Source organism: Pholis gunnellus (genome assembly GCF_910591455.1).
Source record: "Pholis gunnellus genome assembly, chromosome: 1".
Classification (NCBI taxonomy): domain Eukaryota; kingdom Metazoa; phylum Chordata; class Actinopteri; order Perciformes; family Pholidae; genus Pholis; species Pholis gunnellus.
In genome coordinates, this window is record NC_136528.1 from 24,492,828 (window position 1) to 24,517,144 (window position 24,317).

Below are 24,317 nucleotides of genomic sequence, written 5' to 3' on the forward strand. Positions count from 1 at the left end.
TACATATACATACAATTCAAATTTGCTACAGATGAACTTCCCAACATTAAAATGCTGCCTACACATCACTGCACGAAAAGTGCTAATCTAACAATACATATGCAATAAATCTCTGCAAGGCGCCGTTTTGCATAATGCATATAATATGTATGTGTTCCTTGGCTCTTTGGAGTAGTTTTACATGTTGGTAGTATCACTTATTTAATTAAGTCCTAAGTAAAGGATCTGAGCTCTTCCTCTACTGTAATGGGGCGATCAGAGAAGTCACAGTTTAAAAACCTTTCAGGGCAGTTTATTGTAGACGCATAACTTAATTTCCCAAGTAATTTTTCTTTCAGTTTTGTTTTCTCTGAATCTCTCCTATTTCTTTACAATTCAGCCCATATCAGTCCTCTGCTGATTTCCCCATTTCTGTCTTGGCCATTATTGACTTGACATTAGACCTGTGTGTCAACTACTCTAAACTACTTTTTATCACGCAGGGTGTTAGAATGAAATCCTCACCACACACTGGGAAATCCAGATGAAACCCCCCAAAACAGTAGTAATCAGCATGTGTGTAATGTACCTGACCGGTTGTAGCATTAATTTGTTTTCAAATTGTCTTTATATTAGTTGTACCAAAAAAAAGCATTTTCAGGGTTATATTGATGTATTGTATTTTTAAATATGGACCTAGAGTCTAACATTGAATGATTTAAGAACAGTATTATTGACTAAATTAAGGGTATTATAAACAAATATGTTATATTTACCCCTCAAGCAAGTATTGCAGTGATCTCCCAAAAATTCAAACTTTTACAATGTATTACTGTAGTATCATTATGATTTTGACAACCTAGTTTAATGAAGTGATTGTGGCAGAGTGGAGCATGACGGTGCAGAACCATGTTTCCTTTCGTCCCTGCAGAAAAGAAGGAGGAATCACTTGATGTTAAACAAAAACACAACCGGGTCACACTGTGTTTTGTAAATTACTGCTATACGAGTTTGTTGTGTCACCAAGGACTTAGGAAAGATGGATTGGCCACACACTGGCTGTGACAAGAGGACAGATAGATGTACTGATGCAAGTTTTGTTGAAATTCAACACTATCAGGTTGCTTTGACCACATTTTATTAAAACAAACAACTACATTGAAGTATTATATTAAAGATGGCTTGTTTTATATACATGGTGAATTCTGAACACGGATCCAAACAGGAAAACCCTGGTTTTAGCTGAGAAGTGATGCTAATGCAAACAAAAATGCAGTTGGATGGAAAGCCTGGAGGCTCAGCTTTCTCTTCTGTGGTTTTCACCACCACAATTGCTAGTTGTCTCCAAGACGTTTGCCTCCCAAGAAACCACAGTTGAAGGGAAGGTAGAGACAGTACCGTGATTCAACAACAGGGAAAAAGATGCAGGTGGTCTCAAAGCCTGGTCAACAGAGACCATTTGTTTATTTTTCTACACAAACATAACCACCTCTTTTCAACACATGGTATGTGTGCTACAGAGCTCAGCTCTTTTTCAAACGTTTCTTGGAAAGCATTTCATTCATAGCAACAAACTGCTACAACTACGTCATCCAGCCATCCAGCTTCTGCTCGCTCACTGGCAAGCCAGCTTTAGTTGTGCCTCACTAAAAAAAATACTCAAAAAAAATAACGCTCCCTGGACAGGAACAATAATACTGTATAGGATGAAAAGCATAACACAAAGCTTACAATGGACCCGTCGGAGGAAGTCGACAAAAATGTCCACAATCGTCTACCTCTGTCTCCTCTTCTTGTCACTTCTTTCTCGTCCCTTCCTCCCTCCCATCTTCTACATCTCTCTTTCCAAAATATCCCAAGATGTGGCCGCAGTGGGATGCTGCCTAATGTGCTGGGCTTTTTAATGTGATGTTAATCAAGGTCACTTTCTGTGCTGGTGCGTTGCCTCAGGGTGATGCTCAGGGGCAGACACAGGGGGACAAGAATGGGACTTAATACTGTTATGTTTGCTGAGAGCGTTATCGAAGTCCAGCTGCTGGCCGTTGATAGCGATCTCCATGCAGCCGTGGTAAAAGGCCGTCACAGGGGTGGCAGGTAACGGGACATCGTCTGAAAGAGAGACAGTCAGGGAAAATGACGATAATGAAATTGTGGCAAATATAGCCCTTTTACTACCAAGGTTGTAACATGCTGCACAGTAAATAAATACAACTAAATAAACACATTAACAGGTAAAAGGGAGGCGAAAACTGAATGAATGTACTTTAGTGTTAGGCAAAACATGGACCATCCCACTGGATGTTGATGAGTCATAACTTCTTGACTTAAGTTTAAGTTAAAAACCCTACTATAATCTTAAAATGTAGATTTGAATATTTCAGCCCACACCACGAGAGACTGACTTTACTGAACTCATTAAGTCATATAATCCCCATGTTTGTTCAGAGGGAGGAAAGGTAACTAATACATTTTTTTAGCCAAGCCACCAGGGATTACAATATCGGTCTGTCGGTTGTTCCATCACTTTGGTCCAGACTGAAATATCTCAACAACCGTTGGATGGTTTGCTATGCGATTTTTTTTGTCTCCTGATGATTTTGGTGATCCTCTGGCTGTTATCTAGCTCCACCCTGAAGGTGACATTTGAATTTAAGGGAAATATCTTCACAACCATTGCCATGAAATCTGGTACAGACAATTCATGTCCCCCTCAAGATGAATTGTCATCACTCTGATCCCTTAACTTTTAATCTATCGCCATCATCTGGTCAAAAATGTAAATTGTGTCCATGAATGAAGAATGTCTAACAACATTCCCGTCATCCTCAGCTGTACAGTGCTAAATAGCAAATGCTAACACCCTAAACTAAGATGTGAAAACGGTAAACATTATACCTGCTCAACGTCAGCAAGATAGCATTGCCACTGTGACTATGACAGCATGCTGACATTAGCATTTAGCTCAAAGCACCATTATGCCTAAGTACAGACTCACAGAGAGTTGCCTACAGTTATGATGTTACAGCACAACCAAGGGAATATTCCAATTAGCTTTGAACTTCTTTTCCAACATGAGAACATTTCGGAGAAAGCTTTCTTATAAATAGATGAGGTCTGAAATGATATTAGCCAGGAAGCCACATTGGCCATTCAATGGTGACCATATATAGCTAATAAATACTGCTCATAGTTACCTTCAAAAGAGTGACTTTTGTACTTTTACTTAAAACATGAACTAACCTGGTATCCCACCAATGTATGTACTGATGGGGTTCTGCATAGTGCTGTTGAGGTGCTCCAGTGCCTCCCGCAGGGCATCAGACTTCATGTAGATAACAGTGGAGGAGTTAGCTGAGACTTGGATTTCTGTGGGAGTCACATTCAGCTGCACTGTCAGCCGGTCAGGGTAACACAACATCAGTGAGTCCAGCTTTGCCACGGAGACGCCGTCCAAGAACACTTGCAAGTTCTGGAGCATGGAGGTCAATAACAACACAAAGTTTAATCATGTGTGCTTGTGAAGACATGCATTAATACACGTGTTTATTTCCAACAAAAGTGTGGATGAACTCACAGCATCTCCTTCTCCCTGCGTTACCACAGCAATGGACAGGGGGACTGTGTTGTGGTGGACAAGAGCAAAGAGGACACCTGTGCTGCTGGACGGACGTATGTTCATCTTTATATCGACATTCCAACTCCCAGAATCACCTAAGTTACACATACAAACACATTTATTTAGGAAGGTTGAACATTTAGGAAGGTTGGCCATTTCCATTTTTTTAACAAAAATTGAAGGATCTCATGTTTCTCCGTCTACTCAACCCTTAATAACTTTGAATATTCAAAATCACATAGTTCAAATGGGTTACCACTGCCTCGAACGGTTATTTAGTTTGTGTTAAAGCCACACAATACCACAAACTAAGCGATTGAGGCAGCGGTAGGCCAGTAGCTCTGTCCTGCGAGGTAAAACTTTTGGAGTCCGTTGGCCTTGAAGAGCATTACATTTAACTAATACTATTTTATTAGATGAGCCTTTTCAGGTGGCTTAAATGCATTTTGATGCTGTTCCCATCCACAGAAGTATATTATATTGCTCTCATGCCGGGTACTCCTGTCTGTTTCTCTAAACTTGGGGCATGCCGCCATCTACAGTAGGTAATACACTGCTTGTGTATAAGTACCTCATACAAACCCAATTTAAAAAATACAAACCATCGCTTTCAGAAAGTCTGTGTTCCTAAAGCCCTGACAGGTGTTGTCATGATATGGAATATATGGTACATACACAGGTGTAACAGCTTCAGTAGAACCTACCATATATGTCTAGTAAGACCTGAGCTGGTCTTACTACAAAAAGTAGTTATTTGTTCGAAACCCACCAACTTGGGCCTGTCTGTGTGGAATTGTATGCTCCCTTTGTTCATGCGTTTCTCTGGGGTGCTAACCCTAACCCCCCCCCCAAAAAACATGCTTGTTTAGTAAAGCTATCATTAAACATGGCACCAAGCTCAAAACTACATTTGGTCCTGCAACACTGTGCAGTGACCAGAGGACAAACTTTCCCATAGGAATTAATAAAGTATAACTTAACTTACTCACTGTAGTCAATGTTGAAGTGTGCCAGTCCTGCCCCAGTGAAGAAAGACCCTCGTTCCACATTCAAAAAGCAATGTTTACTCTTCATCTCCTGGATGACCTCCTTTACCCCAGACGCTCCCTGATTCATGAGGTTCCAGCCTCGAATGCAGCCATCAAGTCGAGGGTTGATCTAATGGATCGATGGATACACACACTGAGCACAACACTGGCTTGGAGCTGGTCCAATGTAAATCCTGATACATTCTTTTCACAATGTTCACGGGTCGAATACGTATGATCCATTGTGTGTGTGTGCTTTCAGACCACCTGCTTACAGGTTTGATGACGTCAGTCCGGTTGGGCAGACCAGCGATGTAGACCTTGGTCTCCAGTTTGCCGTTAACTGAAGTAAAGAGACTCTCGGGGCTGTTGATGCTCATCACAGCTTCCTTACTGATCTTCACACTGATGCTGCTCTCCAGTTCATCCACAGAGATCTGCATGTAGAGCACACAGTTACACACAACCCACCTTTCATCAATTGAGTTTATGGATGAGCACTTCGGCTATCACTATGTTAACCATAGGGGAACAAGTTGAGTATGTGCAGGGGATTACTGGACTTTAAAGTCATTCTTACCACATGCCACTGTCCATCATTGATGGCTTTTCCTCCGCTGGTGACCTTGAACGTGTGCTGGTTTTTAAACTGGACTTCAATGCGACCGCCTCTTAGCCCCAACATAAACCACGAGTCCTGCGAGGACTCTGCGTACAGCACAACTCCCTCCGGGTCAAACGTACGGAAGTCAAACTCCGCTGCAAACCTAACAAACAGAAAGACAGAGATTAGTTTACACAGTAATCCAACTGTAGTTATGTACGAATGTAACTGCAAATCAATTTCTAGAGGCCTGGAACTTGATGGAGATGGAGCTGTAAGCTGCATTGATTGATACTCATCTACTCCCATCTTGGAAGCTACTAAAAAGATACATTTTTATGCTTTGACTCATTATTATTTTGCACTAAATGTAGTAAAAGCCATAAAAAAACACTTATGATCCTTTAAGAAAATAAGTACACCAGGTGTGCACCAGGTGTGTTTGTGATAGATCCTCACTTTGTGTTCTCCGGCAGACGGAAGAGCAGATAGATGACATAGCCTCCGAACTGCTCTCCCAGGTAAAGCATCTCAGGGTGTGTGTGGTCATACAGTTCCACACACACAGGGATTCTTTCACAGTAACGCTCATCCTTCGCCAAATACAGACCCTGACGACCATCACAGTGGCACGCATAGCTGCCCACAGTGTTTATACACGTCCCATCGCACACATTCAACTCGCACTCATCTATATCTGCAAAGACAGGAAAAGAAAGAATTACAGTAGTGATCTTTGGTCTATGGTAGCTTCTTTTTTTTTTAAGTCTCACCATTGCAGGTCTTGGAAATTGAGTTATAATTGAAACCCAGGGGACACTGGCACTCGTGCATGCCCGGCGTGTTGACACATTTAGCCGGTTCTTTACAGATACTGGGGTACATCCGGCATTCATCGATATCTGGAAAACAGTAAATAAAGAGTGAAAATGTGAAGCTGGTCTTGTGAGTCCTGATGAAAAAATAAAATTTGCAAGTATAAACTATATGGTAGTGATTGCAAGTGTAGTTTTGGTACATGGATAAAATTAATAAATGTGATCGAAATCACAATAACTACAATTGCGTATACTTCCATTGTTCACGCTTTTAGACTCCATTAGTTTGTAAAAGTTACATTTAGAAAAATTTGAAATGCAGCTGCAAGCAGAGCCTATTTTGAAAACTCCTCCATGGTGGTGGGTTCAAGGAAGGAGTCAGCTGCTGAAAATCTGTTGCTCTCATGAGATATGTTGCTGTAAAAGTAAACCTAGCAAACAAGCAATAAGCTGTGAACAGAATACAGTTGAGGTTCAACCAGCAACTCTCAACTCTCATGCCAGTCTCCTTCAATGTGGTGCAGAAACAAGATGTTGGTAAAGAAAATGACCCACGAACCAGTTTAATAATCTAATTGCTTAAATCATTTAGAAAGCAAAAAAAATGAAACATTCACTGGTTCAAGTTTCTCAACTGTGAATATTTTCTGATTCTGTTTTTATATTGTTTGACCAACAAAATAAGCAATTTGACGATATATTCTAGGGTCATATCTCAATATTTACTGACATTTTATGGACAAATATATGATTCCATTTTTAAAATATTAAGTATGGGCTCCTAAATATCACCGCCAAATAAAAAAAAAAGGGGGAAAAGCAAATTTACCAAACTGAGTCAGTCCATGTTTGTGAAGACTTTGTACTGAACAAGCCTTAACACACTGAAGATAAACACTGAGTGAACTTCCCACATATACATAAATGCGTAAATGAGACAACAATCATTTACAAACTGTAAGCAAGTTCTAACAGCTCAGACATGTGAGACTGGTGGACCATCTTTTTAGATGTTAAAAACGTTTCATATTGTGTTACATAAGAGGTCACTTCAGGTCAGCTTTAGAAATAACAAATGGTTCAGGGCAGGCCCTGAGCACAACAGCTGGACAGCAGAGATTTTGTTATGAAGTGTGTAGGGTTCCACAGCCCATATGAATAAATAAAAAGAAACAATACACCCTGTACAAACGTGTGTTTGCTCAGCTGCTTAGTAGCACTATATGTCCCTCTTCCATAGGGACAGTAAAAAAGCTGGATGTATAATACACATAAAGTACATGAAAACTCTACGTTTCTGTCCTTTGGTGTAACTGAAATCAAACTTTAAATGATGATTCATAACATTACTGCAGTTTAGCTGCACAAATTGCTATTGAAATGAATGGAGTCTTACCAACGCAGTTGACTTTGTCATTGGTGAAGTAGCCTTCTTCACACGTGCATTGGAAAGTACCGGGTAAGTTGTAACATTTCTGGTTACATCCCGCTGGGAATTCCGGATCTGAACACTCATCGATGTCTGCCCAGTCAACACATTACACAACAACATTTATCAGCGGCCAATTCAATCATTTGAAAAGGTTAAATTAATCTGTTTTAAGTTGAATTCTGAGCCTAATTTTAAGAACAAAATATCGACACAGAATGTTAGACAAAAAGTGAAGAGATGCCTATTTTAAAAGTTGCACGAAAATATTTAAAATCCCAAATGACGTATCAGAACTTACCGTCGTCACAGCGCGTCCCCTTCCAGCCGGGTTTACATTCACACGTGAAGGAGGCCTGTCCGTCCACACAGCGCTTTGAACCCTCCTTGTAGCATGGCGGCGGTGTGCACTGGTCACTGATCTCTGAACAGTTTCAGACACACACACACATGTGTTAATGTTAATGAGAGCCTTGACAAAAGCATTTCACGGGGGGGGAGATAACCTTTATTAGCATTCCAGACTTCATGACATAAATATGCATTTTATACTAAGAAGGCCCTCACCCTTCACACAGGTGCGAAGATCTGACGGGATGGGATCTGAGTTTTGATTGTTAATGCCAACACGGTGTGAACCCAGACAAACTGCAACAAAGAGTTTGCTTTGTCAGAACAGACTAGTAAAGACAAAACAGAACTGATATTAAAACATGGCAAACAAACAAGAGACACAATACATTATGCAAACTTACCAACATATTTGGGGTAGAAGTATTCCTGGAAAAACAAGATTTAAAGTTCACATTTGACAATAAAGACAGGAAGACAAAGCTGTGCTCTGAATAACTGCTGTTTCAAACAGAAACGTCTATATAGTAATACAATAACACAAAAGTATGTTTAATTTTTTCTATATTACAGTGAAGGAAAATGAAAGGTGCAAAAGAAAAATGGAATATGTCTATAGGTTTTGGACTGTTGGAACACAGAGTGGCTCTTTTTTGCCATTTTACAGATCAAACAAATAATCAGCAAATTCATCAATAATGAAATGAATCATTAGGTGCAGCCCTAGCCTGATCTGCATGTTCTTTCACCGCTCAATCCTTCTCTGAATGTATTTCTTCCTTCTCGTCCCCTCGGATCAGTTGGTTGCTGCTCTTCTCTTACCGTCTCTGGCTGGTTCTCAAAGATCTCCCTGGCCTCCTCCTTGTTGCACAGCTCCTCGATGCACTCCCTCTCCATGTTGCCCTTCTTGCTCTCCTCAAACAGAGAGTTGGCTCTCCTGTGCCTGCTCAGGAACTGGGAGGCTGTGCTCTGGCTCAGGACTAAAGAGAGAGAGAAATAGAATCATATAAAACACACAGTGTGGAGCTAACGTGTTATTGTCTTATCAGTGTTGTTTTCTATCACAACGATCAGGACCAACCAAACCAGTAAGGTGCAGTGATACTCTCACATGTGTGATTAATACAACCAGGCATATGCAGCTACATTATAACAACACATGACTGATCCCAGCAGGAATCCAAGTCCTCATGACAGATGGCTGATGCCTGCATGGACAAAGTGGACAATAATTACTCTTCTGTGAATTGGGGGGGGGGGGGGGGAAAGGTCATTGCGAAACCGTTATTTCCCAGAAATTACTCCTAGTTGTTGTAACAAGCAGCTCATGTTGTCCAATCATTGTTTCACTGTGTAGAACGGAGTTATGACCCCCCACACTTCAAATGTTTTTGTCTGTTTGCTTAAAAAAAAGAGTCCTGAAACCGTTCCCAAGTGGTCACATATAGGCTGAAAAGCTGCTTTCAATCAGAGGGACTGGCAGGAAACAGACTAACGAGGCTATTCCGTGATTTACTTCTACTACGTAGGATTCAAAATGCAAACCGCAACAAAAAAAAACACGTCCATACTTACATCGATAAGCATCGACGAGCGTCACGAGAAATACGAGACAAGCCACGGATTCCCCAAGCGCCCGTTTTTTTCTCCACATAGTCGGGCCGTTCTTCCTGCTAGGCCACGGTTTGGCTGCGAGTAAAGACTGACGGGAGCGCACGAAAAACTTTATTCTTTCCCGAAAGTGTTTTCGTAGAGAGCGAGAGAGAGAGAGCGAGAGAGAGAGGGGGAGAGGGGGGTGACCAGGGGAGCAGATACACGGGGGTATGAGCGGAGGCAGCTAGGGAGCGCTGCTACGCACTCACCCTCACACACACACACACACACACACACACACATACACTGTCATTGTTTAGCGTTACTTACACGCCATGCTGCTGCTGCTTCTCAGTGGCATCGCCTAACTCACAACACTCAGTAAAAGGGACAGGAAAAAAAAGGAACATGACATCCATTTCAAAGTTGTTAGGGCAACATTTAGTTGTTTCACTGTAACTGAAAAAGCCAATGGACCACAGTGGGAAATAGCCTGACATTATGTAGAAGGCATTTGTAAAAAAAAAAAAAAAATCGATTGTAGATGTCAGACGTTTCACGGAAAGATAAGCACAGTTGGAAGTATTAACAATAATCAAAGCTCCCTTCCATTTGTCCCGATAAGCCATACCAGAAACATGCAAAGTCATTTAAATAATAGCCTCCTTGTGCTTTCCCTGCCATGACATGTCAAAATGTATGCTGTAAAAGAGTTCTAGAATAATTGATTCATAAAAGGCAAAACTTGGACACAAACACAAATGTATCTGCACCACAGCTAAAGCCAAACAAAATGTCTTAACTGATTGAAACAAAGTGCAGCTCCTGATATGACCAACAGTCTCAGGAGATTACACAGTGGGACCCAGACGCAGATGGATTGAGAGGAGGCAGCAGGAAAAGTTCAGTGATTTATTGACTCTCTTACAACCTGAGAGGGGGGGGGGGGGGGGGGGGGGGTGAATACAAAACTCAGAGAAAACTGAACACTACAAAACAAAACCACAAGGAAAAGCAGGCAGTAACTCCAAGCACAAGGTACAAAGACCAACTAATGAAACAGGGGAAACAAGCGTAAACAAACAAACAAAAGGGTGCCATCGAGGGACAGGTGAAATTAAGCAGGTAGGGGCAGACCATCACAACGGTCACGGAAAACACACAAAGGCAGGATTTAAACAAGATATGACACATGAGGTGCAGGAAGCACTAAGCATGTATAAAACCCAGAAAACTAGCTCCTCTTAATACAAGAGTGAAACAAAGAGAGACTAAGAAACACAGGCAACCCTAAAACTCACAAGACCACAGTCTGTAAAGGCACAACTCAGTTCAGTCCCGACAAAAAGTCAGAGGAGCGGAGCCAGACTGTGACCATGACTCTATACTCAGTGTAGAGGCAGACTGCACTGGATTAAAAAAAAGACACAGACGCCACATTTTCATTAATATTGGTTTCATTTAGTTATTCAGGGGAAAAAACACATCACATTTTCACCATTCATTCAACTGTTTTATGTACACATATAACAGGCTTATTTTAATACTTTTAAAATATTTGTACAAAATACACTGTTCTCCCTTTATAACATGTGTTTATCTGAAGAGGAATTTCAACTGCAAAGGGTCAGCAGATGTGCGTTGATAATTTGGCGGGCTTATTGTGGGGTTGTTGCTATTATTGCATGCTGAAACATCATTATTGCATAAGTCATTCCCTTGTGGGCTTTCGGGTGGAGGAGTCGCCGTTACTGTAACTGGCATTACCTCACCAATTCAGCTGATGTTTTTCTGGGAAGGTTTCACTGAAAATGATAATAAATATGATGATCAAGTTAGGGATGAGAGACAGAGCTGTTTGGTGGTTTACACTTAAGTCAGAGTCTCCTCACTCTTGGCAAAAAAAAACATGCAGTGCTGCAGAGTTTCATAAACCTGAGGAGAGTCAGTAACTGGTGGAAACAAACACTCACCAAAGTTCAGAGGTTACAGCAACGCTGCTCTCTTAATGTTATTAATGTGTGACATATATAAAATGAGTGGGGAGAATATATTGGCAAAGGTTCCTTGAAATGGAACAGTTGTTCTATACAAGAGGAAAGAGGAGACAACCCATATCAGGCCAGAGTACAGCAACAATGTTTCCACACTACAGTCTTTAGTATAATTACAGGCAGTGATTTTCTCCTTTTTTTTAACAAGTGGACCTCTAACACTGGGGTCATTCAATTGGCAATACAACCTGTCATCTCAGTCACTCATGCACACCCTGACAAAAAGCACAAACACGCACATACGCACTAAAACAAACACACACACCTCAGTCATTCGATTCAGATACACAGCAAGATTTTTGTATGACAAGACATAATTAGAAAACAGAGTCAAACAGTTGAGAACTTTCCTTGTAGTTCATAGATCAACACATTTGACAGAGAAAAAAGATGTCATCGGAATAATTGCTCATCTGTTTTAAAACAGTATAGGTTTTGAGATATATATATATATATATATATATATATATATATATATATATAAACATATCTAAACAATGATTTATTTTTGTTTGTTTTTCAAAAAGAGAATTTTATAAAAGTGATGACTGGCACTGTTTGGGAACCTGTAATCACAGGAACACCCATGAGGCTACATAACCAGGTACTTAATTTTGGAAAATACAAAATTTGTTGAGGTTTGTTGTCACCCGGTAGCACTAAAGTGACTGTGGAGGCTACCGTCGCTGTGACTACAACTTATACTTCACATGCACTGGTTTTGGCAAGAGTAAGTGCTGATGAATATGAATGCCGATGAGAGTGGTTGCCTTTGGGAGGCGTACAACAACACAACACAAATGGTTAACAACAATAAATCCTGTACCTGCGACCGATTCTGGGGTGCTGACCGGTAAGATTCACAGCAGGCAGTTTCTCAGAGGAATGCATATAAATAGGTTTTAAACTACCGGGCGCAGCTATTTCCAAAGGAAGATGGAGGTAACTCACAAAACAGAATAACTAACATTATTAGGCAGCCAACAGTGCAACACAACCAATAACACACTATCCATTTCACAATCATAACTTGAGACAAGACTGGTTAAAATGTTAATATATCAGTTAAAAGCTAAAAGACGTCCTTGTTTAGGAGCTGTGCTAACACGTAGTTTCTGCTTTGTGATGGGTGTAAGGATAGTTTGGCTTTACTGCCCTTTTCTCATGCAGTTTGAGGGTGTGTTGAATGGATGGTTGAATTAGTCAACTGCTGGGTGTCGGTAACACATTTTGGCACCCCTTAAGAGTAGCAAAATACACTGTTTTCCACTAATATAAATCTGCAACAGAATAACCAAATGCACCATGGATGTGTGTGTCTGTTAGCCAAGGTTGGACTACTAACTGGGCTAGGTTCAGCATGTGGCAATTAGTTTGTGGCGATTGAATCTAATTTCAAAATGTGTTTATTAATCCATTATGCACTCTATATTCTATATACACTCATTGGTCACTTCATTATGTACATCTCAGACAGAGTTGTTATTAGATATATAAATATGAATAAAATTAACATGACCTGTACAGTCGAATGCAATCATATACAACTGTTCTGTCATAAAGTCTACTTTTATGATGGCAATAATATTCGGTTTTCTTCTTTTTACACCGTTAAAGGTGTTGATTAAGTTATATGTTTATAACTGAGGTGATACTGATGGGGCTGTTCTGGACTGCATTATATTCAACCCTTTCTAATATTCTGTAAATAAGAAGAACAAAAACGTTAGAAACACCACTCAGTGTCGTCCAGAACAACACCACCTTTAACTTAACTACACGTTTCTCACAATGTCTGTGATAAACAGAACATTATAAACGTAAAGGCTGAATTTATGGCAGAGCTGAATTGCAACAGACTGTACCGGTGCACCTAATAAAGTGGCCACTGAGTGTATATTGCTAGCACACTGTTATTTCAGTTTACATTGTGGTTACACAATGCATTTTACTGAATGTATTTGTGCTTATCCACAATTCACAATTCACAGATTGCGGGAGTCAACAGGGGCCAACAGCACGCAGCCCTGATATCGACAGAAACTGGTTCTGAAGTTGGACGTTGTTATCGAACGTCTTTGTTCAGATGAAGATCAAGATGGAGTTCAACTAAATACCCGCCCAGTGTATTTTGTCTTACTTAAAAGAGAAGCTGCAACTTGACACCCATAGAGATACAAAAAAGGCATCTATGGGTTTTTCTGACTCTCCAAAAAAAAAAAGAAGCTATTCCTTCAACCCAGGTACTGATAACACAGGAGCCTTATATCCAACCATAACACAACAAGGCTTCAAATGACACGTGAAAACTTCATCCTAAACATCGAAGGTGAGGATTAAAAATGAGGGGATGAAATTGAAAGATAACATTGATAACATCAAGCTGCTTTCGGCTGTGCTTGGTCCCGACAATCCCTTCTTCTTCTGTGCCCTCAACCTTCACAGCCTTCCTGAGGAGGTTAAGGACAAAGAAACGACAAAGACATGGAGGCGACGCCACCCAAAGAGGGAAAAGTACAGTCCTTCCTTCCTTCTGGAGTGAAATACAATGGAACATCTCAACATGTCAACCATTATAATAACCAAATACAAATCAAACTGATAAAATAAGCTTTTGAACGTGTGCTGCGATGCTTGTTCATCCATAGACGTGGAGGCGATTAAAGTGCGTGTTGGTCACTGTCAGAACTGTCCAGTGAAAACGTTGGCTTGTCCTCTTGTCACATCACAGACAGGAGACCCACGTAGATGTACGGTATGATTATGTCTTAATTCGTATCACTCCTTTCCTCCACAACTGTTCCTCTATTTTTCATGCTGGTCTGAGGTCTGTTCTCCCGATTTGGAGTGATGCACCTTGAGACACTGCAAAAAAAAAGTCCATCTACACAGCTCGTCCAGTCTGGTACGGACAATTAAAACTCGTATTTTCCTAAAACTGGACAAATACGCCAGTCAGGTGACACTTATTTCTAAAACAGCATGCTGCTCCCTGAAAAGTCTTTAAAAAAGTGAAGCACGGATACTTTGCTTTGGAAATAAGTAAAATGATCTCACATTGATGCCTTGTTTATCTTGTTTTGAGGAAAAATAAAGCTTTAAAACTCAATACTAGACACGGGGCATTGCCAAGATGAAAGTTTTTCCAGTGAAGAAAAATCTGCTGGTTATAGGCATCGTAGAAACAGTACACAGGGCTAGATGGAGTAGGTGGAGCTCTCGGACTGCTGGCGAATGTAGCACTGAAAACTTTTGTCTCCAATCGGATGCTCCCTGAGGAAACAAAGAGAAAGATGGTGTTTATGTGTTGGCAGCAGGTTCTAGAGAGGTTTTTAGAGCTAAAAATAGAACATGAATCAAAAACATTTTCTGGGCAGATTATAAGGGGCTAAGCAGAGCTGGAGGCCAATATTATGATGCCGATGTCATGTTATTTGAACTGTTAAAAGTGCTTCATTTAATCTCCAACATACTTTGTGCAATTGTGGACTGTACAACTGCAACACCTGCTGGCCCAAAGGGGAAGTTGCTCGGTATTGAACTACATTTTACACATAACATTTTTCCAGCAGTTCTCAGTCTCCATTGCATTGAATATACAATAACTCTAGTTTGTAACGAAAGATAATCAAGCGTAAATAAACAACAAACCACATACTGGCTGCCTATCTTTGTCTTCTTGAACTTGTCACGTTTGTACTTGGTGTGCTGCTGCTCCAAGGTCTGCACGGCTGAAACAATCAGTTTCAGGGTTTTGTAGGTCTCCTGGGGGTCATCGATGACAAAGCTAGAGTACTCCTCCTGTTCGGGCCCGTCATACACAGATTTACTGCCGCAGGCCTCTGCAGGCAAAGACAGACCAGCAGCAGAGTGAGAGACAGCACAAAAGGGACAAGGTGGAAAAAAAAGAAACATGGAAAATGTGCTCACAAACATTTAAAGCACTCTTGTCAGCGTCTGACCTTGCATCTTGATCAGTTTGGTCATGTATGTGCTGAACAGGGAATAAATCCTCTCGGTCTCTCTGTCTCCATCTACGTCCAGCTGGATGTTTGCCGGGAGGCCGCTGAGGACAGACGCATATAAGAGGATGAGAGAGTGTACAAAAAGGAAAAGGAACCTGACGCTGGGTAGATTTTTGACAACTTGACGTACCCAGTGCAGGGCGTACACCCAGGGGCTGTGTCTGCTGAGAGCTTGCAGCAGAGCCAGTGGCTGTTGAGGTAGGCTGAAGGATGGTAGGTGCTTAGGCGTTTGCGGTTGCACTGGCTGACTTTGGTCAGGATGTCGATCCAGTCGCGAGCCTCGACGCAGTTGTTGGCCTGGATGTAGAGCGCCCGCTCCGGCTGAATAACCTGGAACATCTGGAGGAGGGAAAATAGGGACAGCGTGTGAGGGGAGAATCTTGTAGGAAACACTTTAAAGGGTGATTTAAGTTCAAATGCTCAAAGCTCTAAAAAGTTTATGGCTGTGTGGAGTCCTTACATTTTTCATCTTGAAAGACTCCTCCTCCAGCCTCTCTACAGCCAGAATGTTCTCTATAGGAATGCTGCAGAGAGCGCTCTCGCCTGGACATAAAAGGAAACACATCAGACATGAGAAAGGACAAAAAACAGCACAATAAAACAAGAACTACATTTTTTTGTTGTCTGCATACTGACTAATTTGAGCATGCATGGAAACCTGTTATGTAGTATGTCACTTAGAAACAGCTTACGTATACATTTTGGCCCGAGATTGTTTGGATGCAGCACAAATGTATCGTGTGCTCAGTAACTTAATCTCCACCACATGTGTTGAATGCACATTGTGTGAAGACTAACTGTACATTCAGCAGATTCTCTCCCTCCTGCTGATTCTTACAAAAGCACACACAGCGACAGAAACGGACGAGGAAACAATGCAACTGCGGGGAGATCCTGAGAGACCTTTGACCTTACCTTTCGTTTTGTGGTAGGTAAACTCGTGATTGGTGAGGCGAAACCATCTCTTCTTGAAGTTCTTCATTCCAAACCGGTTTCTCCCTTGTGCCCTCTTTATCATAAATCTGAGGGAAAATGGAAACACCACTGAAAGCGTTGACAAATGAGCTCATGTTTCACTGAATTCTTTTTAGTGTATTTGTTATGTATCTGGCACAATGCATCCCTTTTATATGTATGCAGTGCTAAATGTAAAAGAGTGTAAATGAATGACTTTGCATAAAACCATTAGTGACTAGCATTTCATTGTGGTTAAAGGAATCCTGTGCAGTCATCATTCTATCATCATTCCGTTTACATGCTTGCAGTTCCTTGTATGTATCGCTGCTGTTCATGTAAAAAGCTTCAGGACAGCACTCATAGATTTAACAGTCTATGAGTTTGAATTCTAAGATGGGTCAGCAGATCAAAGGTACCCCCATTATCTAAATTGTTACTACATTGTGAATAACTCCCCACCTGACTTTTAGCCAAATCATAACACAAGATTTTAGAGTGATTTCCTTCCAAACAGTCAGTGGCTTCCATTATGTGTCAGTACATTATGGAAATCAGCTTGCAGAAACTTGAAACTTGAGAAAGCTAATCCATCACATTGAACAACTCATGTCATGTTTATTTTTAAGTCAATGATATTGATCAGTTGTTGTACAAAAGGACAATGTAAAACTATTTTGACCTCATTTATTGATTGTTTAGTCACTTTTAAAAGAATTCTTGACAAAAATATCAAGAATTGTCTTTGTTTTTTGGACTGCTGGTTAACACCACAACAAATATGTTGAAATATGACATCGGGCCAAACAATACTTTTGAAGTCATCACATTGATAAATCGAGAAAATGATCAGCAGATTAATCAATAATGAAAATAATTGTTAGTTGCAGCCCTGCAAGAAATTCACAATAAACTCTTGACAAGGATGTTTATATTTTCTTACTTTTTAACTTCTGGGATGGAATTTCTGACAATATCCAAATGCTCATGAATGCAGCGTTTCTGAGCTCGCAACCTATTTACCAATAAATCAATGAATACATGCATAGATCCACTATGATGAATTATCAATCTCAAGGAAATTTCTGTGCAAGTACACTGTAATAAAATAAAGGGAACCACTGGATGCCTGTAACTTAAAATCAATCTACAAAATGATGGTATGCTTTGGAAAATGTCTGACAGTGATGTGAGGTGCAGCCTACACTATTTGTTGTTAATGGGCTAAAACATGTAAAATCACCAGCATGGTCCTTTAAGGGAGAGCAAACACCAGGATGTCTTTGTTTATAGTTTGAAGGCCAGCGCATACATGAAATCTGAAGCACACGGGTTCTAAACACCAAAGTCACAACTCTCCCACAGGAAGACTTGTACTTTTTTGACACTACTGCCCCAAGAACGTGCTGGTTTCACATCTGCCATAACGCCGGGAGCTGTGCGGGAAACTCTAACGAGTGTGGTGGTGATATGGTCACAGTCTGGACAAAGGGTGTAAAGGGTCAAGATGCGGGCAGATATGAGATCCCAGAAATGTTTGTACAGTAACCAACCCTTGCTGTCACTGTCACACCAAGCATGTCTGGCATGGCCAGGATTGAGAAGGGCTATCAGCGCTAATGAGGGCTTACAGGCGTAAAGGTTAACACTTTACTTTATACCATTACAGTCTGTGTGTGCACCAGTCTACTGCCATAGAAATGCAGAAAGACTCAAATCCATCACACAGTGTCAGACAGTAACAAATAGGTTGCTTATGTGTAGGCCAGATATAAAGTAAAGTGCAGCAGCATCTAAAGCGGCGCATGATGTTGGTGGGAGAGAATATGGCCGGCTTGGTTCGGGGGGGTTGCAGTGCACACACAGGGGGTCACAAGGGCAATGCCTTTATATAGAGAAGCTCTTACCTGCCCTTCGTGCCTTTTGAACCCTTCCCATCAACCCTCTTTATAGTGAGTTTTACACTCCTATGCCCGGTAGCAGAAACAAAAGAGGGTGGGGATGTTGGTGAGCGAGGCGCTGGCACAACTACCGTCAACTGGAAACTGTCCTCGCCTTTACAGCCTCATTAGAAATAGCATCAAAACAACGGCCCATGTGTTGGTAGAGAGGGCTCAGTTTACAGCCTCGGGTACATCTGTGCTTGTCACTGTTCACTTTGGTAATGAGTCAGACCGTGAGGGCTGAAACATGTAAAGGTATAATCTACTTTAGTGACAATTTAAAGGACTAATGTGAAAATTTGGGAAATACTCTTCTTTTATTTTTTTGCAGAGAATTGGATGAGAAGATTGATACAACTCTTGGGTATGTATGATAAATATGAAGCTCCAGCGAGCAGCAGGTCTTAGCTTGTCCAATGGCAACACAAATCCTGCTTTTCAAAAATTGAAAAATCACCTAAAAGGAGGTTATGTGCCAGACCGTTTCTTCTTGCTTTCGGCAACTGGCGGAGACTCCAGGAGGTTATTTGTTTCGGGCCAGTCAAGAAATAGTATCTCGTAAAACAGACTGGTACGGATTAAACAAGCAATACATAACGTGTGTAATTAGTGTTATTAGTTACCCTTGCACAGAGCCAGGCTAGCTGTCTCCCCCTGCTTCCAGTTATGCGCAATAGCTTCATATCAACATACAGACATGTGAGTGGTATCAATCTTCTCATCCAACTCTCTGGCAGAAAGTGAATATTTACCAAAATGTTGAAACTATTCCTTTAAGTTAGTCTGGACTGTTGAGCCTTAATAGTCAACCCAACAACTAGAAACATTTGCCAATAAGGTGGTAAAAAGACAAACACTGAAGCTGCTTCATTGGCAGTGAAAAGGTTACTGCCACAGAACATAAAACAGTTAGGATTACGAAATCAAATTAGTGTTCCATACATTCTCTAAATTAATCAAATATAACATATTTAGGACTTTTTAGCGGTGGTATCGAGAGAGCTGTTTATGGACCTTTTTTTCTTTCCATGATTATCAGTTTGACAATAAGCTGGCTCCTTACCCCTCTTTGAGCATGATCGGTGTTTCAATACTCCTCTGATCCCATTTTCCTGAGGTGGAGATCAGGTCCAGGAACTGTGAAGGGAAGTAAAGGATGTCATATTTCAACATATTTGTTGTGGTGGTAACTTTCGTTCCCTCTCATCCAAAGAACTCCAACCATGAAAGGCATGCTTTGACATCCCCTCCACTTTTTCATTTGTTTTCAAATGTCTCCTCTCTTTCATTACTCATTCATCTGAGTTAGTCTTCTGACATACAAGACAAAGAGAATATCTGATCCTGCGTCTACCAACTGGAGATTTATAGCATGTAACACGGAAAGAAGCGAAACACTCACATTCTTCACAGCGTCCGCATATTTCTGCTCATTGAAGTAGTCGTAAAATGCAGCCATGTAAGACTCTTTGAAATTGGCCTTGAAAGGAATAAAAGTATGGAAAGAAAGAGTGACAGAGAGGAGAAGATTAGATCGTTCTTACACTGAAATACAAATGAAGTCTAGGACGGTCACAGGAATGAAAATAGAGAAATACACTTTACTCAGAGAAACTCACAGATTTAGACTTGGCGAGACTTCCCAGGGTCTGGATCGTCTTGGAGATGAGGGTGAGGGTTCGAGAGGTGGCGGGATCCTAGGGAGACAAAAATACATGAAATCCAATCTTGAAAAGCTGTCACACATGACCACATCATAAACACACTGGTTGGACCAGAAAAAACAAAGAAATGTAGTGTCTTCAAAGTAAAGAATGCACTTTGAACTTCCGCTTGTATGCCAACCGGCACGAGAAGTCCTTAATGTGGCAAAAAAAAAAGAAGGAAATGTGACCATAAAAAAATCAGGACAACTAAACAAACTCTTTCAAGCTTTGATAAATTAAATCTAAAACATTTTACGCCACATATTTTCAGCAGCAGTTATTGTCACAGGTATATGTGCATGTGTTTATATGTTGGTTGAATGTCTGTTTGTTTTGCTAATCAGACTCACTGGATGGTGCGGCCGTAGATGGAACAAGTTGGGAGAGAGGATGGCTGGAGCGAAGAAACGCAGGAAAATAAAACTGCTCACTGCTGTGTATCGGACATCTTGGTCAACTAGAGAGCAGAAAGGAAAAAAAGTATGATAGTGATGATTTATTCCACTATACTTGCTAGAGTTATATCTAATTCTTTCTATAATTTCACATATAGTATATACGGTCAGTCTGGAATAAGAAAAGCATATTTGTTCAATGTGCTGTCTCAATTATATAGAAAGTTCCAAAATTGAAAATCGAAACAGCTTGTTCCTCTTGTGACTGCAGTGCCCTGTGGCAGCCAAAAGGAGGCAGCACAGTATGTGACACTTAGTGAACATACTCGATACTCCACACATGACCATAATGAGTGTGTGGGAGGCTTAAGTGTTTTCAAGTTTGACACAAATAGCAGAGCACAAGGAGAAGAAAGTGTCCTTGGACGCCTTGCACATCCCGTTCTTTATTGTATATTTCCTGTTACTTAATAGCAGCTTGCTTTGTTTCCTCCATCGCTTGTAAGTCATTCAGAGGGTGAATTACCTTGGAAACGGGTGGCAGCGGACTCTCTCAAAGAGAAGAAGATATCACACATGACGGTGGGACAGCGAACGCCGGAGGTGGTGATAACGTTGAAGATACGGTCCACATACTGACGAAGATTTTCCTGGAGAGGGCAGGCAGGGCAGATACATGTCAGATAACACTGACGATACACACACACACACACACACACACACACACACACACACACACACACACACACACACACACACACACACACACACACACTCATGCTCTTACCCTGTTCGTATCCAGGTTCTCCGATTCTTTGAGCTTGACCGGGTCGATTTCACAGGATTTGTGTTCTGTGCAGATCTGTGAAGATTTACAAAGGTATTCAAATAACCGTTGATATCTGATTTAGCAAAAATATTCGGAGGGGTGCTACAGAGAGAGACATGAATGAAATCAAGAAATGAAAAGACAAATCAACACGGTAGTATCGCGGTGCCATACCTCATCTATGATGGGTTTGAGTGTCACTTGCAGATAGTGCATTCCTGCCAGCTTCATGGTCTCGTCAATGCACTTGGAAGTCAGCGAGTTTCCACGGAAAATGGTGTTAGGATCCCTACGCAGAGAGACAGGGTGTGCTTTTTCAGAACCGCTGCCTAATAAACAACATGAGTTATTTAATATCCATATTAAATTACATTCCTGCCTGTATAGTCACAAACAAATCAAAATGCTAAGCTATTTGATTTTCACATACAACCTGATGACCTCATTTCCACAATCACTTTAATTGATACGACTCAAGAATAAATCTGCTCTTGATTTAGAAGTGGAATTAATTCCAACTCCCAAAAAATACAACAGTCAGCTGGGCTTATGTTGAAGAAATGTACTCATATTAGTACTGAGAATGATTTGCTACAGTTTATATCTGCTAATACGACAAAGTTCAAAGGAAATTCTCCAACATCTGATTCGTCTTCCTGCGACGAGACACTCACTGTGTGCGGTTGACTTCGGCGTGAGCGATGGTGCTGATGAAAGGCACAATCTTGCCGTAGTGAAGAAACAAGCGTACCAGGGGAATGGCGGCTTCTTGTTTCTCTCGACACACCTCCCCCAGGGTGTGAGCTGGGGACGCCGACACAGGCTGAACAGAGAGGTGTGCGGAGTCAACATGCGGCATTCAAACAGTGGTGTGTTATAAGTAGGGTTGGGTACCGAAACCCGGTGCCAATATGGAACCGGTACTTATACGACCGATACCTACCGGACCGAAACGCAACGCAGATTTCGGTGCTTCTTTTCGGTGCCTGAGCCGATTGAAATACTTTTTTTTAACACTACTCTGATGACTCCGTCCTGGCAGCAGGTAACGATAGCTACCGTTTGTATAGCTACAGCAGCTAGCTAGCCATCAACCTTTTAACAGAGAAAATGCCGAAAGGTAAACGGTCAAAAGTGTGGCTGTTTTTATTTTGAAAGTTCATTGCTCACTGGCAGCGGTGGAGGAATGGAGACTACTGGACATCGCTGCGGTAAAGTTAGCAGACACTCAGGTCTCCGTGGTCAACTCAGCAGACACTTAGATGTTAGTGACCTATACGCTGAAATTCACGGTAAACGCATTCAAACGGCACAGATCGGGAGCGAGCGAAGGACTTTGAAAGTTAGCGGAAATATTTAACGTGAGACAACATCCGGTTTCTTCAGAGGAACATCCGATTTTCAGAATAAGATGCCAACAAAGTATGAATTAAATTCACATTAAGTATAAAACATGCTACCTGCATCTCGTGAGTTAAAGGGAAAATACACCTACATTGTGCGTAAGTGTGTCTTTATTCTTTGATCGCTGGGTAACCATCATCACCTCTGAGTTACAGCATTATATTGATGAACAGTAGAGCTGCATTCACATGCTCTGTCATGAAGACGACACACATTTAGATGAAACGTGCTGAAACATTGTATTCCTGTTGCACAGCAGTGGAACGTTTCACATGAAGTCACACACTGAGCACAGATAGTGAAGAGATATAACTGCTACTGTGTAAAGGGAATACTGCTGTTAAAAAGAACCTTATTTGTTTAAAGTGTTTGCAAACCAAATGTTATTGCACTTTTGTTCATATAGCAGTACTTTTAAAATAAAAGTGCACAATACACTACCTTTGAATTAATTATTGAACTTTGCCATAACAATGAGATTAATCGCAAAAATTCCATGCGATTAAAAATTGTAATCGTTGCCCAGCACTAATATGTATAGTATACTTTAAACAGTTAAATATATTGTTAAATTTGACTTGGCAATAAAAAAAGTATCGGTTCAGGCACCGTTTAGGCACCGGTATCGTTTTAAAAGTATCGTTTTAGCACCGGTATCGGAAAAAACCCAAACGATACCCATCCCTAGTTATAAGCGGTAATAAGCACAAGATGCCGCAGGACACCAAATATGTATGAGCAGAGCAGAGGCACATTCACATACGCTCACCGCTACATTAGCAGAGTGCAGCAGTAGATCTCTGAGGGGAGTGTAGTGTTCAGAGGGGAAGACGTGGTCCTCAGTGTAAACGATGTTCAGACGCAGAGAGCCGAGCTCTTCTACCTTCACTGACTTCCCTCCGTTCTCCCTGGGCTGGAGAAAGTACCTGAGGAAGGAAAAAGATCAGATCGTGATCAAACTTGAAGGGATGATGGGCAACAATTGTCTCAACATTTTCAAAAACAGTGATAAAATATTTTGTTTTCGTTTTAATAACTTAAAGTCTCTGTACACCTGCATAGGTGTTTTTAGTTATTCTGGCTGATTAGACCTCTACTCAGGTTGATGGATGGTTGGATCTTTGATGGCATTTTATTAGGTCACACATCTACTTATAAGAATGATAAAGGTGTAATTTGTTCCACCTTAACAGGTTCAACAAAGCCAACAGGAGATGTCACTCATTGAGTCTGGACACACAGCATGCATGCATCTCCAGTCCAGCCTTGCAAACTTTTGGCTAGTGGATTTGTGTACAACGTACAGAACCGGCCTTAAAACAGGCAAGAAGATGTGTGTCTCCAACTACAGTAAAAAATATTGCTGTGTACATGTCCAAAAAACGTGCCTGATAATAACCGCGTATCCAACATGTCTTAATTAAAAAATGATACATTCGGAATAAGAAATTTCACACGACTCTGCCGTTTCCATCAGCTCTAATCAGGACTCTAAGTAAATGGTGACGTTGCTTGAAAATGTAGTTACTAAATTAATTCTGATTACATGTAAGGAGGTGATTATTCCGCTCTGTATTGGACTACACTGA

General features: G+C 41.0%; 2 protein-coding genes across 3 annotated transcripts in view; both read right to left on the reverse strand.

Moving 5' to 3' along the window:
• Positions 1 to 1,164: 1,164 nt before the first annotated feature.
• pros1 (protein S) lies at positions 1,165 to 9,479 on the reverse strand (the record flags this gene model as incomplete). Its single annotated transcript, XM_079163374.1, has 14 exons — positions 1,165 to 2,088; positions 3,220 to 3,448; positions 3,554 to 3,690; positions 4,585 to 4,753; positions 4,899 to 5,060; positions 5,204 to 5,390; positions 5,687 to 5,924; positions 6,001 to 6,129; positions 7,442 to 7,567; positions 7,776 to 7,898; positions 8,042 to 8,122; positions 8,230 to 8,254; positions 8,648 to 8,805; positions 9,401 to 9,479. The coding sequence occupies 14 exons, from the start codon at positions 9,477 to 9,479 to the stop codon at positions 1,901 to 1,903; spliced, it is 2,031 nt and encodes a 676-aa protein (XP_079019500.1). The 3' UTR covers positions 1,165 to 1,900.
• A 5,061-nt stretch (positions 9,480 to 14,540) lies between these two features.
• Positions 14,541 to 24,317, reverse strand: part of rasa3 (RAS p21 protein activator 3) — a 34,512-nt gene continuing 24,735 nt past the window's right edge. The window contains exons 10-24 of one of the 2 annotated variants that reach the window (XM_079159636.1): positions 23,498 to 23,654; positions 21,999 to 22,147; positions 21,499 to 21,613; positions 21,283 to 21,357; positions 21,022 to 21,145; positions 20,451 to 20,557; positions 20,014 to 20,091; positions 19,797 to 19,874; positions 19,458 to 19,531; positions 16,413 to 16,519; positions 15,958 to 16,040; positions 15,628 to 15,836; positions 15,435 to 15,538; positions 15,131 to 15,314; positions 14,541 to 14,745 (exon numbers count right to left, since the gene is read on the reverse strand). In XM_079159636.1, the coding sequence (XP_079015762.1) occupies positions 14,670 to 14,745; positions 15,131 to 15,314; positions 15,435 to 15,538; positions 15,628 to 15,836; positions 15,958 to 16,040; positions 16,413 to 16,519; positions 19,458 to 19,531; positions 19,797 to 19,874; positions 20,014 to 20,091; positions 20,451 to 20,557; positions 21,022 to 21,145; positions 21,283 to 21,357; positions 21,499 to 21,613; positions 21,999 to 22,147; positions 23,498 to 23,654 (1,720 nt within the window). In that variant the 3' untranslated portion in view covers positions 14,541 to 14,669. Of the gene's footprint in view, positions 14,746 to 15,130; positions 15,315 to 15,434; positions 15,539 to 15,627; positions 15,837 to 15,957; positions 16,041 to 16,412; positions 16,520 to 19,457; positions 19,532 to 19,796; positions 19,875 to 20,013; positions 20,092 to 20,450; positions 20,558 to 21,021; positions 21,146 to 21,282; positions 21,358 to 21,498; positions 21,614 to 21,998; positions 22,162 to 23,436; positions 23,655 to 24,317 lie in introns of both variants that reach the window. The other variant, XM_079159635.1, reaches the window with a different exon arrangement.